We start from the raw sequence: 21,562 nt of genomic DNA, 5'->3' as shown, positions 1-21,562 counted from the left end.
GTTTGCTTCCCAAATTCAGTATCTCAAAGATCCTTAGGTTTTTGTGATGGCAGCTGTGCTGGATGCAGAAGACCAGCTACTACAAGCTTTGTCTAGATGATGATCAACACTGATATGCCAAAGCATGACCTGTGTTCTGTACTCTTAATTCACCAGCTGTCTCCAGTAAATAGCAATTCCTTCAAAATTCATTCTAAGCAATGTCTCACGGACTCCCAAAAAAGGCATTTTAGTTTTATAACAAATAATACATTTTGTCTGCTAACCCTATTGCTAATAAAAAAATGCAGCAAGTGATATGAAAGGCCTAATGAGATGGTAATCATTAGACTGCCTGCTGTATTACAGTAATTTCTAATGCTGTATTACAGTAATTTCTAATCATGTGACATGCTGGATTGAACCATGGCACGCTCCCCTCATGGAGCCTGAGGATAAAATGCACTCTTGTACTCTGGAATAAGCTCAAGCATCCAGCAGGTTGCATGTCCCAGCAGAAACTGCATCAGAGTGTTGGTAGCACAGACCTAGGGCATGGAAACATCTCAGCAGGTGTTAAAGCAGCCCCATTAGAATCTCCATGCACAAATTCCATCCTCTTTGGATCTACACACAGCCACGTGCTCTGCATCCCAGAACACAAACATACAGAGGAGTTGGATGTGGGCACAAAACCTGGCAAACATCAGATATACTGAAGTGAAAAAGAAGCTCCTGGAAATTCTCAGCCTGTACAGCTTCCAGGGCAGGCAGTGCCCTTTTCAAAAGATGCCTGTGTCATTTTTCAGAGACTCACACAGCACCACTACAGAGAAACACAAGGCACATTCCCAGAAATTATCTACTTCTGCTTCGCCAGCTTGGATAGATGTGATGGTCAAAACAGCTTTCCTGCAGGATTGTGCCATATGACAACCTTGCATTCTTGCCTGTGTTTAGTGCTTGCAGCCAGAAGCCAAAGACCACAATCCTGATAGATAAAACAAACGAAATATGAAGCTTTAAATCTTGCAAAAGAGAAAAAGAGCCACATATTTTGCATTACAGAGTATTGCTACGTTTGCCAAATGTCTTTCCCCTAAAAATTTTTGCTGTTTTAGTTGAAGATACTTTCCATATAACTTTCTACTCAGATGTGCATTAGCTACTGTTTCAAACACTGTCTTCAAGAGTGAAAAATGGGGTGTTTGATATTCCCCCCAAAAACCTTACAATAGCTATAACCTTTAAATTTGACACTAAAAAATGACAGCATCTGACTGTTCTTCTACAGCACAACAGAGTTCAAAGAGTTGAATACAGACAACAGATTTTCTATAACTTGTATTTTGTGAGGACAAGAAGATGAAAATCATGTCTGCATAGCTACAAAAAAATGCAAATAGCAAAAAGGTTTGTCTATTTGCACTGTTAGAAAATAGGCCAAAACCTGAATAAACATAAAAATCCAGCTCTCCATTTTTCAAGATACTGTCATCCTAACTCAGATCACAGATGTGTCAGCTGCAGGTGAAGACTTGCTTCCCACCATTTTTCTAAGGGCAATTGAGAATTTTAATCTTGAACTAATGGATCCTGCTACTAGTAAAAGGTTACACAAAGTGGTAACAGAAAGCAAGAAGAATTAATGAAGCACAAAATGCAATTATTTTGAATCATTTTTCACTGCCTACAAATGCTTTATTTCTTGCTACAATACACTAATCTTTCAGGGGAGCAAAGCCCCACTGTAGGTGGCTGGTGGGCTGGGAAGGTTAAGTGAGATTAAGTGTACTTGGTAAAAAAATGTTGAAACATTTGCCTTTCCACTCTACCATATAAACAAAATTCCACATGGGACAAAGTAAGCAATTCACAGTTCTGTTATGAACAAGCACAGCAGGAGCAGCATGACTCTACTCTCACATAAGGGTGACACAAACGTGTCATCTCCCACTCCTCATATTTACAGTGTCCAAAAACCTTGTGTTGATGGAAGCCTGCAATGAAATTTCTCTTTCAGGGCACCAATTTGCAGAATAAATCTTATGTGGGGCTTCGATTCAGACAGGAGAGCCAAAGGTACCAATGGGAGTTTGCACAGTACCATAGCTTGTCATGTAAAACAAAACCTTTCACTTCTCCCACACTTGGCTCAGGGATTTTTCCATGGCTGTTTGCCTCAAGATATACAGGAACTGATCTGCATCACAGGCTAATCCAAAGGAACACATAGGAAAGCACAGTAAGACCAAAACAGAAACCAAGTCGATGGTGAGGAAGTGACATCCCCACTCTGGATGGGAAGGTGAACTGGAGGTGTGGTGCCAGACAAGCTGTAGTCTGGTCCCATGGGCTGAATCCATATTAGCTCTAGGCAGAATATTTTACACTTTATTTTCATTCCAATTTAATCCAGCTCTCAAACTTCATTTTATGGTGCAAAGCAAGGCACAGCAGGCAGGTGCAATCAGGGCCTTCACTTCAAAAACACATTCCTGATACAAGCTGTAATGCAGATAGAACTGCAACCACCACAGTTCTCTCAAGAGTGTTAAGACTCTCCAGATGGAAAATAAAGGAAAGAAAATAAGCCAACCAACATCTGACATGCAAAGAGCACTCCAGCTCTTTTAGTTCAGCACCAAAGCATCCTCTGGATTCCAACTTTTATGCTTTTGTTGAATCATCACGAAGGACTGCGTGGGGCTTGGTTCCTGGCTAACAAACTCAAGAGCGACACACAAGTCCAGCACTGCCATGCCCAGTAGCAGATGACAGTGGAACAAGATTAAGCACCTCAGTGTTTTCACTGACAAGAGACACAGACCACAGAGAAGAAAGGAAGAAAGAATACAGGATACTTGCATATTCCCAGCAGTTTAAAAAAAGTCTATTCTGGAACTCCTGAAAGTAGATGTAGAGCTGTCATGGCGCTGAGATGCCTTCTGGAGGAACATGGTCCCTAGTCATCCTCTTTACTTCTCAGGGATTTTTTTTTTTTTTAATGTATCACAATTTATCTCACATCTGATCTTCTCTTCAAAAACTGCCCAGGCAAATTACATTTGAAACATTTCCCTATGTGTGGTTATTTCCAGCTGGCAGGTATGGGTAAATGATACCATTACTTGGGAGAAACTAATTTCAAATCATGTTTAGAACAGATGTGTTAAAGTAGGTTTTTTTCCACTAAAGAAAGAACCTTCTAATGTGTTGTCAGTATTTTCACGAAGCGCTTTTTTTTGGTCCATCACAAAATTCACATGTAAGAGATATAAATGAAGCAATAAAGGGCACAAATCTGCAAAGACTAGTAATTTAGACTATGTTTTAAATAAATTTAAGACTCACTAATTATTCTGGATGCCTTACTTGAATTACTTGCAAGGGCCTCATTTTCAAAAGGCCTAGAAAACAGACCCCTCTCAGGAATCACAAGTTTGGCCAGGCACACTTTGAAGAAAGCCAGAACTGAACATAAGTTAATATAGTATTTGCATACACATCCACCTAAAGCAGGACACCACAAAGAAGTCAGGAACACTTTCTTCTGAGAAGCATTCGTAAAAAGGCAGCCACTGGGACACGAGTCTTTCATCCAAAAGCAGTAAGTGTATTCTGGAGAAGCTCTTATACAAGCTCCTCAGATTAAAAAATACACAACAGGTATGATACATCCAGACAGCACAATCTTTTCCTTTTGCTTTAGTAATACAAGTTTTAAACAGGGGCCCCAGAAACCTCTTAAAGAACATCACTGCCATCCAGCAAGCCACTTCAGCTGACAGAGTGCTGCTGACAGGTTCTCCTCACTCAGAGAGCTGCCAGTCAAACCTTCAGCCCTCAGCAAAGTCTAAGTCACAGCACTGTGTCATATTGCAGTGTGCATCCCAGAAACAGAAGAAATGAGAAAATCCTCATTAATACACCATCTTCAAGTAAAGCTTCTGAAACAGGGCAGCAGGAAAGCTTTTGAAAGAAGAAAATACATTTCTGATCCACTGCATTTTGCTCCAGTTGTTGTGTGAAACTGAGAGGACCTCAAAAAGAAAACATTTGCTGTGTGGCTTTACCTCAAATTGTAACCTGTAAGTCATCCAGTTCAGAGGTACCAAAGCATGACAAAACTTATTTGTCACCTCTTTTGCATTTTTGAGGGAAGGAGGGGAGCAAAACAAAAAACACCTTCTCCAACACTAATCTGACACTGGAAGCTTGGCTTTAGGGTAGATCCTCTCTGTTTACCCAGAAAAGCACACGTTCTCAGCCTGCACAGATTTTGCCTTTCCCTGCAAGAAGGGCAATGACTGATGCCCATAGGGCTCATTCTAGCTGTTTTCTACATACAAACATGGGACCCTCTACAAAGAGGGTCCCTTGTTGGTTAACATCTTGTACACTATGCCTGGTTTCGGTCAGTTTATGGAATATGTACACACAAAGTTACAAGTGCCTCAGAGGTCTGGGGAGCTGCCATACTGTAAGAACAGAAACTGCAGAGGCAGGAAGCCTGTTAAAAATGATTACCAGCATGGGTCAAGTATATAAGGCACTTCTAACACAGTGTGTTCTCCAGAAGACTGTGCATTGAGATGAAACACCAGCCTAGCTTTGCAGTACAGTTACTGCAGCCATTGCTCTCTTCCTCAGTATCGGAGGTGGCACCAACACTTCAGAAGGACCAGGCTGGGTGGGACAGGGTGGGGCTCTCACACTTGATGTTTTCCATGCAGAAGCAGAGAACCTGACCTTTCGAATCAGATGGGAAACCATTCTCCACCAAAAACCATGCATCCAACCACCAGGGCAAAGAACTGAAGTGGTACTTACGCGGCATGATCCCTTGGCTCACCAACTCCTCCCGCGTGCGTCGCTGCTGGAGCTTCAACTGCAGCACTGCGCGACAGCAGAGAGAAGGGAGAGAAGGAAACCCATCAGTGCAAGGAACAACTGAAGAGACATTTTCAAATGCATCTTGTTTTCTTCTTTGGATGCCAAGGCACTGGCGAGCAGCAGAAGGAAAAGCCCCCCCTGCCACCCTGCTGCCCTGCCCTGCTGCAATTGCAGAAGTGGCCCCCAGCAGTCAGGTTTCCGTAGGCTGCTGCAGCCAGGGGGAGAGGAAGTTGCGCAGGGTCTTGGCAGGGTGATAAAAATCCACAAAGCCAGGCCTGTTTCTCAGTTCTTTCTAGAGCACCAACTGCTTTCCAAACCATTAATATTAAAAAACAAACAAAGAGAAACACCAGCTGACAGTCCTCCAATAAACACAGAGTGACACCCCAGCTGCTAATGACTCCTGAAAACTCTAATTACTATGTGCAGATTAAACGATATGTCAAAATTGTTGGTCGTTACTCTAAATTACAAGGCTGATTTCCTTCCTCAGCTCAGAAATTCACCTTCAGAAACATCTCATGAAAGTGAAATACCACGGATACATCTAGAAGTGTCCTTCCACTACAAAAGGAATCCCCTTATCACTAGAATTTTTTCTGTTTATTTTAGCGTAACAGAACATATTCATGAACTGTGTGAAATGCAGTTAGTTGGGGTTTTTTAGTGCAAATCCCTGGAATAACAATAATTTCAACATTTAGATTATAACAGCAGCTTCCCTTTAAACTATACAATCAAAGCATTCTTGATTGTTCTTACAGTCAAAGACACCTTCCATATGAAAGCAACCTTTCAAAACTGAAGAAAAAATTCACATGAATGTGACACACATCTCAAAATAGGACAACCTGAGTATCATGGAATCCATTTGCAATCAAGCCCAAACTCCTAAGCATGCTCAACATAAAATATTATAAAATTAATGGCAATGCATCTCATCACCCCTGTTTTAATTTGAATTTCTCTTATGCCTTTTTTATAGTCCACGTAATGAAAATCCACACGAATGTTGTGGAACCACTACAGAGCAAAACTGCTCTCTACAGTCTAACTATACGATCCCATTATAACCCTTATGTCTCCTTTCTTAAGTACTTTGTCCAGTACATTAATTTCATACATTATATCCAAATTCGTATTGTACACTCCCTAAAGTAGAGAGCAAAAAATTTATAAGAAGATGCCACTTTGTCTACTTACAGACATCACCACATTTTACCTGTTTCTTTCAACCTCCTATCTGCAGTTTGCATTTGACTAAGATACATCTTCCAAAATGGGTTCTGGTCTTCATATGTATAAAAAAAGAGATCCATCTCTTCCTTTCTATGGTTGTTTCCATAGCACCTAATCACCTTCACTTAAATCACATTTAATTTTCTTCTTGGATTTTTCTGGCTTCCACGTCCACTGACTCTTGAAGTAGCTTTCCCTGAAACTGTTTATGACAGTGAGAGGAGTACCTCCTACCAGTGGAAATACCTCTGTGCACACAGTGTGCAAACAAGTTACCTCTCTTCTGTTTCTCAAGACAAACTACGATTTCTTAATATATGCATCCTGGGCAGGAAACTACTTTCTTTTAGTACATGGAAGTGAGAGAGGGGAGGAGGATGTACAGAGCACCATGGTAATTCTGTGTGGGATCAGCCAAGAGCCAGAAGGAGGAGGAGGGAACAGAGAGGGGAAGGAACAGGCCCTTCATTTGGCTGTGAAACTGCAAACAGAAGTGGTAGTTCCAGACTCTTCCTCCCACCCAGCATGAGATCGCTCTCCGACTTCTGTGCTAGTGTGAGGGCTAGCACAGCTCACAGGCAGCCTGCTCACAGAGCTTCTCATTTGCTGGACTCCTTTTGAGGTTATCAAAACCCAAATCTTGATCTAACACCTTGCTGAGAGAGACAGTGTCAAATCTCTCACTCTCCCCGTCACCTCTCATGTCCCCCTGACTGGTGGATGGACTCACTGACACAGACCACAGCCCAGTCAAAACAGGCACCAGTTTTTGCATCAGTGAGTTGAAGAGGATGGCCACGTAGCCAGGAGCTGTGGTGGAACTACCCTGGTATTTGCCAGCACTGAAGGTGGGAGTTGGACTTCATCCTTCCCACAGCACTCTGCCTCTGAGTGATTTCTGCCCCATTAGGAGCAGCCCATTGAATCTCAGCATTACTTCCTACTGAGCCCATAAATCCACACCCTAAACTAGCACATTTTACTAAATGTATACAGGCAAGGCACAAGCCTACAGCAGCAGGCCCATCTCCCCAGCAGATAATCTCATTATTACTCATGTTTTCTGTTTACACATCTAGTAACGTATGCCAGCTCTTTCTGCCACTTCCTTGCTACAACCATCTACCTTCCCTCACATTTCTAACCACACCTACTGTTTCCCTTTCACCTCCCAGCCAGGATTTTCAGCTACAAACCCCCCACACAGACGTGGCTGGCATTTCTTGCTCCTGGATGCACATCTGTATTGTCACCCATATTAATGTGCATTTTCTCAACTGTCTCCGTTTGCCTAAATTATCTAAACTATTTTTTTTTAATGTCACAATTTATTCCTCCACTAGTATTTGTCCTGTCCACACTGTTACAGCCTCTTGCATGTGTTTCCAGACTGCACCAGGTTGAGCTCAACTAGAAATACTTTTCTGCTTTCTATGATTACAACCAGTTCTTAATCCAATTAAGCAATACTTCATTAAATTCAAATATACTTCTTAAAACCAAAATACACCATGCTACTAACTTAAAGATGTTATAAAAGTATGTTGCACCTAGACAAAACCCCTAGCAACCACATTTCACTTATCCAAATGACAGAAACACATTTGAGCAGACTGAAAAGCTGATCAGCATGATTATACTGCTATTCTTATACCACCTAAATTCTTGATCAAATTTTCCATCTTTTTTCCTGGAACTGACAGCAGATGAGCCACTCTTTACTCACCCTTTGTCAGCAGTGATGCAAAACGTTATCGGTCTTTTGCTCTTCTGAAGTCTCCCTGCTGTTCCCAGATTTATTAAAAATGACTCTCAGTCAGACTGCTAGAGACTTCATCAAATGATTTAAAATTCACCTCCTGACTGCAGCCTCCTCCCTGACAAATTTTCTAAAGATATCTTATTTCTTTATTAGTTACCATCTACTACCCATTTTCTCTACCCATTATATGCACCTTTATTTTTAAACTCTATGTCCCTTCACAGCAAGAAACTAGCAACTGTCAAGAGAACTAAACTGAAAAACAGGGGGGAAAACAGTAATTTTCAGGACCCTTTTTATAAGCACTAAGTAATTCCTGGGATTTATGAATGTATATACATATGTATTAAGCACAAGTTATAATCAGCCATAAGATACTTTTTTTTCCCCAATACAGCTTATTTTTGTAGCAAGGAGGAGGGCAAATAGGATTATTTCAGTTCACTCCTAAATACATTTTGGCTTAACTAAGTACTTGGAGTTCCCAATGCCATTTCATATATTTAGGAGATCACCTGTTTACATGTTCAAGTGTGTGAATCCTATATATAGATTAACAGATGTCCCAAGCACCAGTCCAAGGCTGTTGTACATGGAGCTCAGCCAAAGGGCTAGAATGACCAGAGAAATTCAAAGCTACTCTAGGACAGAATGAAGTGCAAGTCTTTCAGTCACTAATGGACAATGTTCTGTTTCCTTATCCCTGTACTTAACCTGTAAATTACTTTTCAAATTAAGAATAAATCAGGTCATACAAAGAATGGTGTATAACTGCTGGCTAGAAAATAAGTTCCAAACTGGTGCCCTTCTACCATATGCAATATTTAGTGGGATTTGTAGGCTTGTCAGATTTTCCCATCAAAGGTGGGTATAACTTATTTATTTCACAAGTATGAAACGTTCCCAATTAAACTTTGAACAATGTTTTCATATCACTAATGGAGCATTCCAAGAATTAGGAAAACATTCCAGAGAAATCTGGGAGCTAGGACAGAGAACAACTGGCAGCAGTTTAAGAGGGGTAAAGGAGAACTTTGATGGTGGGAGATGTATTAAATGACAAATAATATTGTGATACAGCTACTACCAGCAGAGTCACCCTATTAGTAAAATACAGATGTCGTGATTATTTTGTCTTTGTCTTAGCACAAAACTTTCTCAACAAGGCAGCAGCCCACAGGCATATTCCAGGACCAGCTACTCACAGGTGTTGGCAGCTCAGATTTAACAGCATATAATTAATATAAAGAGCTTGCATCCACAGGAGCACTTTCAGGACAGCTCCAGCTCTGGTGGTAGTTCAGGGGTGCATTGGTAGTAAGCAGAAGCAAAAGCAAATATCCATGATGAGCTAAGTTGTTTTTTGCAGCTCATTACCTAAATCTGCAGCAGCATGCCTGCCCTTCTATTTCTAAACTGCACTGCCTTTAGCAGTGTGACTGGAACTACTGCAGAAACTAGACTGCAGATCCTGCATCTCAGCATTTCAACAGAGAAAAATAAAATTAAAATCTCTTTTCAAAGACTGTCTCACATACCAGGAAAGGTTTGTGACAAGAAATTAATAAAATACCCTGTATTTCCTGTTTTTTAAAAACTAGCAAGAAGCACATCACGGCTGTGAACTGCAGCTTGTGGTGAGACCTTGTGCATGTTCTATTGAATACAGACTTGCTACCAAAGGGAGTCTGTGCTCACATTTCTGCAAAACCTTTCCTGCCAGGAATCCCAAGTGATACTTAAGGTCACCCAACCAAGGTAATGATTAAGCACAGCCATATGGTGGATTACAACTGGGACAGCAAGAGCAGCAGTGCAGATCAGGAAAGAAGGAAGGCTGTAGAGCCAAAAGAAACCCTACAGAGGGACTGAAGGAGCCTGGAATTCAGGGAATTCAAGCTGGGATACCCATGCAAAATGGGAGAGTGCAAGACACTAACTGTGTATTAACAAGAAAGGCTGTATGCTCACAGACGTGATTTATCAATTTTGTAAATTTAGTGAAAGCAGTCTGGCCGATAGAAGAATTCATCCTTGCAACCCAGTAAATAAACCATGTGATTAGGAAGCAAAACTACTGAAGAACAAGTGAAATTAGCCCAACTTCATTATCTAAGTCAAGGAAGTGCAAGCGTAAGTAGACAGTAAAAAGCAATTTAATGCTCATTTATTTGTACATTGTTCAGCACCTCTGGAAAGCCCATTTTGAAAGCACTGAGCGTCTACAGCATCCTCTTAACTCACAAGGAAGCACTAATACAGTACAAGCTGCAATAGGAACTTGCCAGTTAGTTCAACACCTCTACCTTTCTGTAGTGCCAAAGGAATTGCAGGAGAATTTTCACTGGCCTGGCACTGGGCAGGTCTGAGCAGGTTCACTTTGTGAGGCTCAGAGACTGTGGACTAAGGAGACGTGGCTCCAGGCCACCATTTGCAGCCCACACATACTTTCCAATTTTTCAGTCCAATTTGTATAACACCATATGCAAGCAACTTAATTATAATATGCAACAATAAAAGACAACTCTGATGACACAGAGTATTTGCTGAAGAAAATTGGCACAGCTGTTTGTGCAGTACTGGGGCCTCCACCTCAAATATCACAGTGCCATGCAACCACTGCTCGGAAGGATGGAGCCACCTTTCCACTTACCACTCAGCCAGCAGCCCCTCTAATTACACTAAGAAGAGAAATTTTTTCCTACTTTCTGATTAAATAGTCACATTTGACCAGAAGCAAGTGCCAAATTCAGCTTTTGAATATGCAGCACACCAGCTGTTGTTTTCTGTGGAAGCTGTATCCTATCCTGAATTCAGTCCCCTTGGAGATGTGGTAAGAAAAACTTCATCTCACACCAAAAATGGTCTCTGAGCATTCTTCAGCTGTGCCAGCTTACAAAACAAATGTTGACTTGCATTAGATTTTTTCATGCTTCAACAGGAAGCCAGATTAGATTCACCAGCAAGAGCAGCATCTATAAAACTCCACTTGCAGCACCTTTCTGTGCAGAAGCAGCCAAGGGCTGTTTGTATACCAAATTACATGTAGGGTCCACAAGAAGGTGTAAGAAAAAAACAGCTGTGATAGTTTGTGATCAGTGAGTGAGAATACAATGGTCAAAATTAATATTCAGTCTTAAATTGCTGAGGTGGATTCCTTTTTCTGTTTTAGAGCTGCATTTTTCTGGTGCTGTTGACAACATAACCCACACCACACAGAATGTGCTAGAATGGGGGTTACCAACAAAGAAAAGCAAACTTTTTGGGCCTTTTTTAAAGGCAATCTTCTGAGCCTAACAGCATTTTAATCCACTAAATCCATTTCATTCCCCACTGCTGATGGGGAATACATGCTGGCTTTGCATTTAAGCAGACTGTGCAGTTAACAGAGAAGCATTTAAGTGAAGCAGACTGTAAATGACACCCAAACTGCAGGGATTATATGACAGTTTGCTACCCTGGGAAGGGGATGCCAAAAATTCATGTCCCTCTGTGGGGTGAAGGAGAAGCAGCAGACACACTGTTGATCCTCACAATTTGCAAGCATCCACTCTTGGTGGGAGCAGCAGCCATACGGTTCTGTTCATCTCAATGCATTTTAAAGAATAGCTTGAAGCAAGTCTGCACAAAGGGAGAGTTAAGCAGAAGTTTATTTCTTTACTGTTTGAGACTATCTCACATTCCACTTCATCTTTTCTCTACTGAAGCAGCAAGGGCTGCTATTAAAATGCAGGCAGCTTCCTCTGCTCTTCCTTAGCAACCATGCTAGGGAGAAAATGGAGTTTGGAAGGGTAAAGAATAGAGAGAAAATTTGGTTTGGTCTCTTCAACTGTTGCAACAACCTTTCACACCAGAGGCAAAAGCCACTTATTTATATTCATGCTGTGGTCTTCCCTCTGTGAGAAGTAGGACTGCGACCACTCTCCCCACGCCTGAAGAGGAGCTTTGTGAAGCAGATCCTAAACAGGAAACAAAACTGGGATCAGGAGCAGCTCCAAACTGCAGGTTCTGAGAGTGATGAAAGTGGATTTTTTTTACAGAAATGCAGAAATCAGCACATGCTGCTGCAACATGCTGAGATGGAAAGGTGTCTTGGACCAGTTTGGAGAACACTGCATCACAGACAGTTCTTGTATACAGGACTTGAACCTTCTTTCATGACCACCTCTTATTTCTTATCCTCTTAGGAAGCTTATGAAAGCATTAAACATTTGTACAGATGAGAACAGGAGTATGAGTCTTCCTGAGGTAGACCTAAACCCTCTATCAAGTGATTCTTAAAAAACAGAACAGTTTCTTCATCTCCAAAGCAACAACTTCCAAAATACTTCACAGTGGATGTGCTAGCAATAATCCAAAGATGCAATGGAGGGCATATCACACCAGTGTTGTTTTTGACTATCCAGCACTTCTAAAAGCCTGCAGGCTCTCAAATGCCCAGCAGCTTTAAAAAGCAGCTGAAAAGTACAAAAAAAGAAGAGTGACTGGTCAATTAAGAACACAAAAAGACAAGGAAAAGAGAAAATGAACTGACTGTCACTCTCAGAACAAGAAGGACCTGTTTCTTGATAAAATCACACTGTTCTAAGCTTCTACAGGTCAAAATATTCTTGGTTCACATAAAATCATTGACATGGCATGCAGCAGGCATGTGTAACATGCCTCTTGATGGTCTATATGAGCAAATTCCAGAAGACTGCTTTTGGCTAAAGCAAAACAAAACAAAACAAAAAAACAGGTTCAGGGCAATATTTCTTTATTGTTGGGAGGATGTCACTGGAAGAGGAATGTGAAATAGGAAAAATTTAAACAGTTGTTTTCAAGGGCTGGTAGAATACTGTATTATCTTTTAATGAGTCAATGTTATGAGGCATTAAGTAGTTCTCTTTGTGGAGACAAATAGAGATTCTTTGATACAGCTAATTTAGCAGAATCAAAAATCCCAGCCTACACAGGAAAGTGCTCCCCAAAGAATATGAAATCAGAAGCACACAGTCAAAAGTAAAAGGATCTATTTCTATTCTCATTTTACCACAAGGTAGCTGGCTCACACAGGGCACAGAACAACAAGCTACCTCAGCAGGCCAGTTGTGAGGCTTAATATCAAATTTGATAAATGTAGACATTAATGTTAATTAAAAACTGTATTTAGAAGATCAAACCAGCATTTACAGCAATTTTAGTTTTGTTTGGACACAGCACTATACAACAAACAAAATCTGTAGCACCATCCAATTACCAAGACATAACATGATCTAAATCCAGACAGGACAGAAGAGTTACTCCAAGGCTCAAGTCAGCATTGGCTTGGGTGGTAAAATGTGGAGATCCTAGAAGAAGAACCAGTTCACAGCCTTAGAAGTTTACTTGGTTACTTCTGAGATTTGGTCTCAGTATTGCACAAAACTGAACGTGTTTGTTTCACAGGAGCTACTCATGTATATGACTCCAAATAAATGCAAACTCGATTATTACCATGGAAGTTTATGGTGAATTTTGCAGGGTTCTTCTCATGTTTAATTAAAATTAAGACTAGCAGTTGCTGTGCATTTTTCAGTATTTACCTTTACCTTCTTCCTTCCTGACTTAACTCCTGCCACTTCCATTAAATGTTTAAGATTTATGGGTTAAAGCCATTTTATTCACTGTTACTTTTAATGCAATGCCAGTTTTGTCTTCTTTGATACTAAAATTTTAAAACCAGATACATGTTTGTTACTATTAGTACATACGTGTTTCTATTAAACACACAGAAGCCCATTCTTAACCATAAAATCTTGGTGCACCTATAATCCACCTCAACACTTGCTGAAACTGTTAAAATACAACTTTAAGAAATTCACCTGAAATACATGTAACATAGTATATTTAGTAAGATGTGGAACATGTAAAAATGCACAACAAGCTTGCCAACAGGAAAAGTTGGTTTGCTTTCTGTGCAGGCTACTGATTCTTATAAAATCATTTTGTCTCAGTAGTACTGGCTAGGTGAAAACTAAGCATGTGAGTAACTAGGCACATATCCATTTCCATGGAATCTGGCCACCATGCATGATCCAACAAGATGACCTGTAACAAAATACCTAGGTGGAAAGGTCTACCTAAAATTGACCCTGGTATCATAATACAGTAAATATTAACTGTAATCAGTACTTGTTGATGCCATCTATATATCCATTGTTACTATTTCTAGCTGGAAGAGAATTCTTGAGGAGGGAAAAACACAGAGAATTTCCCACTTCCCTGTGTAAACTTGAGTCACAGTCTATACTGATTTGTATTTTTCCATGAAACAATGAACAAGGAGGAACTAACATTGCCCTTAACCAGCCTGCAAAGAAGACTCTAGAAAGAAATCCTCCCAGATAATTTAATATGACATGGCAGATGGGGACAAATGAAGAAAAAAGAAGGAAAGGGTAGCTATATCCTGACAATTAGATCTACAGCTGTCTACTAAGGTGACAGTACAAAAGGCGAGCTACACAAGGGAAACACAAGTTCAAACCCTTTAAATTTTTTTTCTTGGAGAGATAGGGGTATCTCTGTCTAAAAGAATAAAGAGCTTCAACCATTCCATTTTCCATGAAGATAATACATGGGAGTTGTTTATAGTTTTTTTCCATAAACTATACAGAATTTAAAAATCAAGTGTTTTGAGGTATGCCAGAATCTGAACAATTTTTCATTGTATTTAAAACTCTGAGTTCAAGGGATGTGTTTTTGTGGGTTTCTTACAAGCAGAAAGAAAATCAAGCACTGAGACAGTGCCCAGACACATCCATAAAACACATGATTGATTCAATATGTTTATAACACTAAAATTGATGAGCAAATCTTTCCATGCCCCTTGCAGCAAATGAGATATTGTCAAATACTTTTCCTTCATAATTCACCTCCCATACTTCAATTTCTACTACAGCACAGTGCTCCAGTGTACAAACAGCCTCACGGATCAAGGTCACAAACTTCCTCAAACATTTCTGAGAGACTGGGTTTGGCCCAGTGACTCAGCCTTCCTTCTGCCACAGGGCACCCTCTGCAGATAGAGGGTGAAAGTTCCCTTCGCAGGAATCATCGAATGGTCAAGACACCACAGAATTTCTGTGGCAAAATTTCAGCTGGGACACCTTGACATATGAGCTGTGTTTTGGGTTTTTCCACTAAAACATGGAATAATTCTGTATTTCCAAGACCATTTCGGATTTTTAACCACCTAAAGATCTTTGGTTTACTGAAACCAAATGCAAATGAGAGCAAATGTGTTTTACCACCAGTAGTAGAAAAAATTACTTGGAAGTTTGCAAATTTAAATATAAAACCAGCAGTTCTTTAAAAGTAATAATTAACTAGTTATACAGGGAACTCAGAAAGCTGGGTCTTACAATTATAAATCAGCTAGCTTGAGCATCTCACAGCTTCAGTTGCTTCACTGTGCTGACAGTTACTTTGTGGGACATGAAATAAAAGTGGTTTTGTTCAAAGTGCATATAACATGCAAAAGGAAAACTCAGAGCATTCCCTATCTAGTCAGCATTCCTTTCACCAGCTTCTATCCAAGCCCCAGCATTCTCTCTTAGCAAGAATTTCAGGTGGAATAATACCACAAGGAATTACCATATTTCTTTAACTCATGGTAGTTAAAAACATCTTTGCTGTTTTCTCAGAGACTGCAAAGAACACTGGCCACAGTCACAGCACCTGAGGTTCAAATAAAGATCCTGGCCTCTGTACTCCAACAGTCTGACAGCTTCTTTATTGCTTAAGTATAAATTCTATTAGAATTCTGTTGCTAGTTGTAAAAAATGTTGCAAGCTATGCCCATCATATCATTCTACATTAGAAATCAGTTCCTCTACAGAAGCCCAGTGTGGAAGCTGATCCCCAGAATTTACATTACATATAAAAAACACATCAAAGTCCCCCAGAATCTTTTCACTGATGATACAACATAGATCTACAGTTTTTTACCTCCTTTCTCAATGGATATTTACTTTCTTTTAAAAAAATTTTGGGCTACTCATCTCCTGGACTGGCTGTTGTGGTTTTTGCCATGAGGGAAGATCCATAGCATTGAGCAGTTTGACCTATGAGGCTTAATGTGCTATCATAGCTATAAATATTTAAATAATGTAATTCTGTGTAACAGATCAATCAGCAAACCAAAAAAACCCAGAATGGCCTGCATGACCACTGACTTCAGACTGGTGGACAAATTCTGCAGATGTTTAAAATGTTCCTGCTGGCTCAGTCCTCTGCTGAAGGGCACAGAGGGGACTGCAAGCAGCAGCAGATTACACACACTTCAGGATTCTCTCCAGCTGGTAATGGAGGTGGGCTTTCACCCACATCCTGAACAAAGGCAGGGGAAGGGCAGCACGTTTCCCTTGTGTCCCTTCCTCCAGCACTGGGGCAGGGAGGTGGCTGCAGGGGACAGCGTTTGCAGCTGTAATTAAGATTCACTGTCACATGTCAGTCCTGAAGATACAATCCTCGCTCTGCACTGCCTGCAGCCAATGTGACAGATATTATTAGCAGCAGTAAAAGAGTCTCTCAGAGAGTCACAAAGGTACAGTTAGTTTAGCATCTACTTCTAAAATGCTGTCTTCTACTTCTGAAAAGGGAGAATTTCCCATCAGAGTGTGAAAAAGGGCTGCAAGCAGCCTTAGAAGGACCTTCACACCTAAGTGTAACACAGAAAGAGGCAGGAACGCTTAGGAAGGTGAAAGCAACTAAAAAGAACATCCACCAAAATAAGAAACAGAACACACAGCAATTTGCAGGGCCAGGTTACATGTTGCTTTCAATACTGATCAAATTATGCAACGGGAGCTTCTGGCTTCCAGCAGTGCTGTGAGATTTGCAGAGGTGAATAACCAAGATCATACCTACTGCCACGTTCCACTCCTACAAAAACCACAGCTGTATTCTCCATGCACTTTCTGCTGGAGAGACACAGAGCATCAGGAAGCTACAGAAACTCCACACAGAGAAAGTCAAATCTGGATCTCTTCCTTCTGTCACCCAGAGAGCAGCACTCAGCTCTGCCCCCAGCAACCTGGCTGGGCAGCACAATGTGTGTGCCTGACGAGTGTTTCAGTGAGGAAGGTGACCAAAAAGATGTTAAATGTGTCAGCTGCTACAGCAGTTGTTATGGGAAATACCTTCAGAATGGTGACAGTCCTTTGAGCCACCTTTGGGGACAGAGACCACAGAACAAGGTCTTTATAAGCATGATTGCAACTGATGATTCCTGTCCCTGTGATGGAGAAAAGTCCATCATAGGCACTTCCACTGAAAACTCCCAAAAACCTGTATTTTTACAAAACTTTTTTTTTTCTACAGCTCTTTATTTCTGAGAGCCAGTTTTAAAATAAGATTGTCAAAAAAGCTTGGATTTCACCAATTTTCACAGTCAATTTTGCAAAGAATTTATGTCTCTCTTCCTTATCACCAACTTCTTTCCCATTTCTTGTTAGCTATATCAGGCCAATATAACTTTAGATGGCAAAACTGCAGGCTGGAAAATTCAAACCTTTGTTCACTTGAAAGAATGTTGATTATATTATTTGCACTATAAACTCTGGCAGAAGATCACCTGCACAGTTCTTCTACCCATCTCTTCTCTCCTGAATACACTGACAAACAAAAAATTTTGTAGTTCTTCTTAGCAACCACCATATTGCAACATATTTCAGCTACTGCAGGTCTGCTCTTAGTTTGGAGAGATACCAGGTGAGTAATTATTACATAGTGCCAGGGAAAAACATTGCATCTACTTCATTAGCCCAAGTAACAGAAAGAAACTATGAATTCTGCTCCATGTTAATGCCCTTGGGCAGATGATGCATCCTGAGGAGCCTCCTGCAAGAAAAAGCAGTACAATTTGCCTCACAGGCTCACTACATTTTAATTGGATAAACCTAAGTCACAGCAGGAGTCATATCTCATTTTCTACCCACAGGTTGCAGAGGTTCTTGCCAAAAAATGTGCTGCTTCTACATTTTGGATTGAAATTTATTGATGCAGCAGGTGACAAAATCAGTAATTCAATGCTCAGAAAAGACAGGAGATATGGGAGTTGGGCATGAAATGAAAGATCTGAGCGGGCACTTATTTTTGGTATAGATATTGACTAAGCTGTTGATCAATGACTTGCAGGTGTGACTGCATGATGAAAAATCAGAGGTGACTACTGACAGACCTTGTAGATGATAAAACTACAGAGAAAAGATTTACACAGGCAGCCTGAGATGAATCCAAAAGCAGAAGGAAAACCCACTCCTGTCACTGACCCTCATCTTCAGACAAGAACTCCACACGTTTTTTCTGGATGCAAACAAAGCAGTTTGAGTTTCAGTATCATAGCTCCATTTTCAAAAAAAAGCAGCTGCTTTTCAACAGCTCCTGGGAAGTCTAAGCATCAGTCATTTGCTGTTTAAAAGTATAGAAAGAGATGTTTTCTTGAAAAATAAACAACAGATAATTATGAAAAAAAAATCAAAAACCTGAAAGCCGCTCAAGTGTTTTCAAGATTTATTAATATGTGTCCCAGTTGCTGGGATTATCAGTACCTCACCACTGCCACTGAATATGAAGCTCAGTTCCACTGAGAAGAAAATTCAGTTGACAGGGCAGGAAAGTACTTACTGGAAATTTTACTTGGTATCATTACCAGTTCAAAGCATTGCCTGCATAAATGCTGCTGACAGCTGTACTCATAGCACCACACCCAGTTTCTCTTCTTTTCTGTTTTCTGCATGTGTTGAGTCCTTCCAACCCCTTACTCTTGCAGGTCCAAGTCTGCAGCTCTCTCCTTTTAGAATTACTTTGCACTACAGAAAGCACTGTAATAGCCATTTTTGACAAATTAAGTAGATCACAGTGTGGTAAACAAGTTAGCCTCTGTCCCTCTCCTCCTCCTCCTCTTCCCATTCCCAGCATGAAAATAGCTAGGGCTAAAGCAACAGCTGGGGATCATTACACTGACAGGAATAGTTTAGTAAACTGCAAGAGGGGAAAACATGTCATATCCAAAAAAATCAAAAACACATTAGAGCATCAGGACTGAAAAAACATGTGAATTCAGCTCCAGGGATAATGCTATGACTCTTCTTCCACTGATAACAACTGACTTACAAAAACCCTGGTCATTCAGTGTTAACCCTTTTCCCCAAGCTTCCCACTCATGTCAGAGAGTTAACAAATACCCTGAAACACCTCTAGTCCTCACAGTCAAATGAGGCACACTATTAAGCAAAAATAAATTTAAATTGACAGTCAACTTCAAGCCACTTGACATAAATATATCATTATCTTACCTTCACTGCACCTCTTACTTTTAAACATGGTCACAGGCTGTGGTTGCAGCAAGAGGATACAGGGAGTCTGGTGTGCCTCTGGATCTGCCATAGGAATGCCAGAGCAGATCAGCTCCCCGTACATTCAACACATTTTCTGTGTTTTTTAATGTGTCAGAGCACTATTTGCATAAATAATTCCAAACAGTGGGATGCATTAGGCCATAATTCAGAAAGGCATCTGTGTGTTTTGTGACTGGTTTCTGACATTGCTTATCCATGAATTTGCATTGCTCACACATCTCCCCACAGCAACTTCAGGTCCACTCTGAAGCAGGAAGACACAGATCACCCTTTACAGAAAAATGTCACCCTGCATTCCTGTGAGATGCCTTGGGCACAGGGGCTGCCTTCTTGCTGGGGATCTCCTTGGGACTGGGAGCTTCCAAGTCTATTCATGCAGGTCTCCTGACCCCTCCTGGATGAGGTGGGGCCAGGGCCAGCTGCACCTTCAGGTGCTGCAGGTGTAATGACAATAAGCTCTAGATGACTCCTGAAGAAAGTGAAATGCTAACAAGCACTTGCACGGCTCCTGATCTCTTCAAAGTACTGAACAGATATTAATAGTTTAATCAAAGGCTAAGCTAACTCAAATTACCTCCCATTTGCCGTGGACCAAGAATGTGCACACAGTTCGTGCAGATCAGATGGCATGCAGGAACTTGTTCCTGTGTCTGGGCCCTGAGATACAAATCTTGGAAAAAGACAGGTGAGTTTCACTGTCAGGCCACCAGTCACACGGAATGTTTTTGAAGGGAGGATTTGCAAAAAAAAATAAAATAAAAGTTTCATTTAAGAGCACGTAACACAGATGTAGTACAGAAATGGAAAAGTTGGAATTTAGTTTTGCAAATACTTAATTCTAAGCTAAACTCATGTGAATGCTAAGTGGGTTTTGAGCAGCTTTCTGCAATTCCCTCTTCATATCTCTCATGAGGGGCGACCATACTCTTGTGTTAACTGATCTAGGAACTGCAAACTGGGCTCCAGTATTTGAAGATTAAATCATTCCGAGGCATTCTTGAACAGAAAACATGTTTATGGATTCCTGAATTCTAGGAATTTTGCAAATAACTGCCCTAACACATACTTTGAAAAATACAAGCTTAAGTTCTTTGACTTCTGCATGTCAAATCCATTTCTGTGTAGAAAGTTCCCAAACTTCAATGTCAAGTCCTAATTCAAAAAAAAGAAATAAATCAGATTTAGAAGACATCTGTTTTCCAGAAATCAGGAAGCAAGATGTAGTCTATTCCAGATAGCTGCTTCTCATGAGACCCATTAAGAGAATAGATGAGCATTGTCAGCGTTAGTATAGACAGCCCTTATTTGTCCAGTTTTATTAAGAGTGAGGAAGAGAAATGCATGCTTTTTCTGTCCTGGGGACAATGAAACTAAGCTGTCCCATTTTTAGGGGGACCAAAAACTAAGGCACAACTGTCATCATTCTCAGTTCAATGCTAATTCTGGACTTCCATAAGGGTTTACACATGGATGCATCTGCTCCTCTGCTGCCCATAAGAATTGGCTCTGCAAAATACAGTGCATGCTACAGAATAAATCCCAAGACCACAGGAGACTTGAATGGAGCAGCAGCAAACCTAAAGTGTTGTTATTTTCTTCATCTGACAGGAAAGAAGCTGGCAGAATCTCTTTCTCTTTCCTAACTTTCATTTGGTAGCTTGTGGAAAGCAGCTTTCCTCATCACATGTGACTTTAGAGCATCATGAATTAGCCATGGGTAGGCTGATGGTATTGCTGGACTTTGCAGAGTCAACATAGCTTTTCCAATAACCAGAATTATACAAGATTTCAATGTCCTTCATTCACTTCAACTTGAGACAGCAGCAAACCTTTTTATATTGATTAAAGTAAGACAGAATTGCTTTTTCCTTGTACATGTTATCCCACTGTACAGCTTGTGAAATTTAGTGATTGGATGAAAGATGTCTCCTGGTACATCCAAACGCAAAGTGCTCACCTTCTGTGAAAATCAATGCTTGCAAATAGAGGACAGATGCAAGTTTCTGGTTTTTTTTAATTTTGAGTTGTTTTTTTCCTCTGAAGATTGATGTGCTGCAGATCTGTGTCTCCAAACCAGATAAAGAAATCTGGGAACACTGCCTATACTAATGGATTTATAACTCCTGAACTTGAATTTGAGGACTTGGGACTTCAGTTTTCTTTTCCTTCTCCACAGCATTTCAACAAAGAATATTCCAATGAAAACATGCCACAAAAATAGTAATATTTTTAAAAATTAACAACAAGCTAGCTCTTGATAGATGTTAAATAGGCTTGGTAGGGGGAGTGACAATTGGAGGCA

General features: G+C 40.6%; 1 protein-coding gene across 2 annotated transcripts in view; it reads right to left on the bottom strand.

Annotated features, from left to right (window-relative positions):
- The window catches only part of MRTFA (myocardin related transcription factor A), a 69,149-nt gene that overhangs the window by 25,514 nt on the left and 22,073 nt on the right, over positions 1-21,562 (bottom strand). For both annotated transcript variants that reach the window (XM_039725263.1, XM_039725262.1), the window contains exon 2: positions 4,813-4,878. In XM_039725263.1, the coding sequence (XP_039581197.1) occupies positions 4,813-4,878 (66 nt within the window). The remainder of the gene's footprint in view (positions 1-4,812; positions 4,879-21,562) is intronic.

Source organism: Passer montanus, unplaced genomic scaffold (assembly GCF_014805655.1).
Source record: "Passer montanus isolate IOZ18808 unplaced genomic scaffold, ASM1480565v1 scaffold55, whole genome shotgun sequence".
Taxonomy (NCBI): Eukaryota; Metazoa; Chordata; class Aves; order Passeriformes; family Passeridae; genus Passer; species Passer montanus.
The sequence above is the reverse complement of the archived record's forward strand: the minus strand, read 5'-3'. Positions and strand labels throughout refer to the sequence as shown.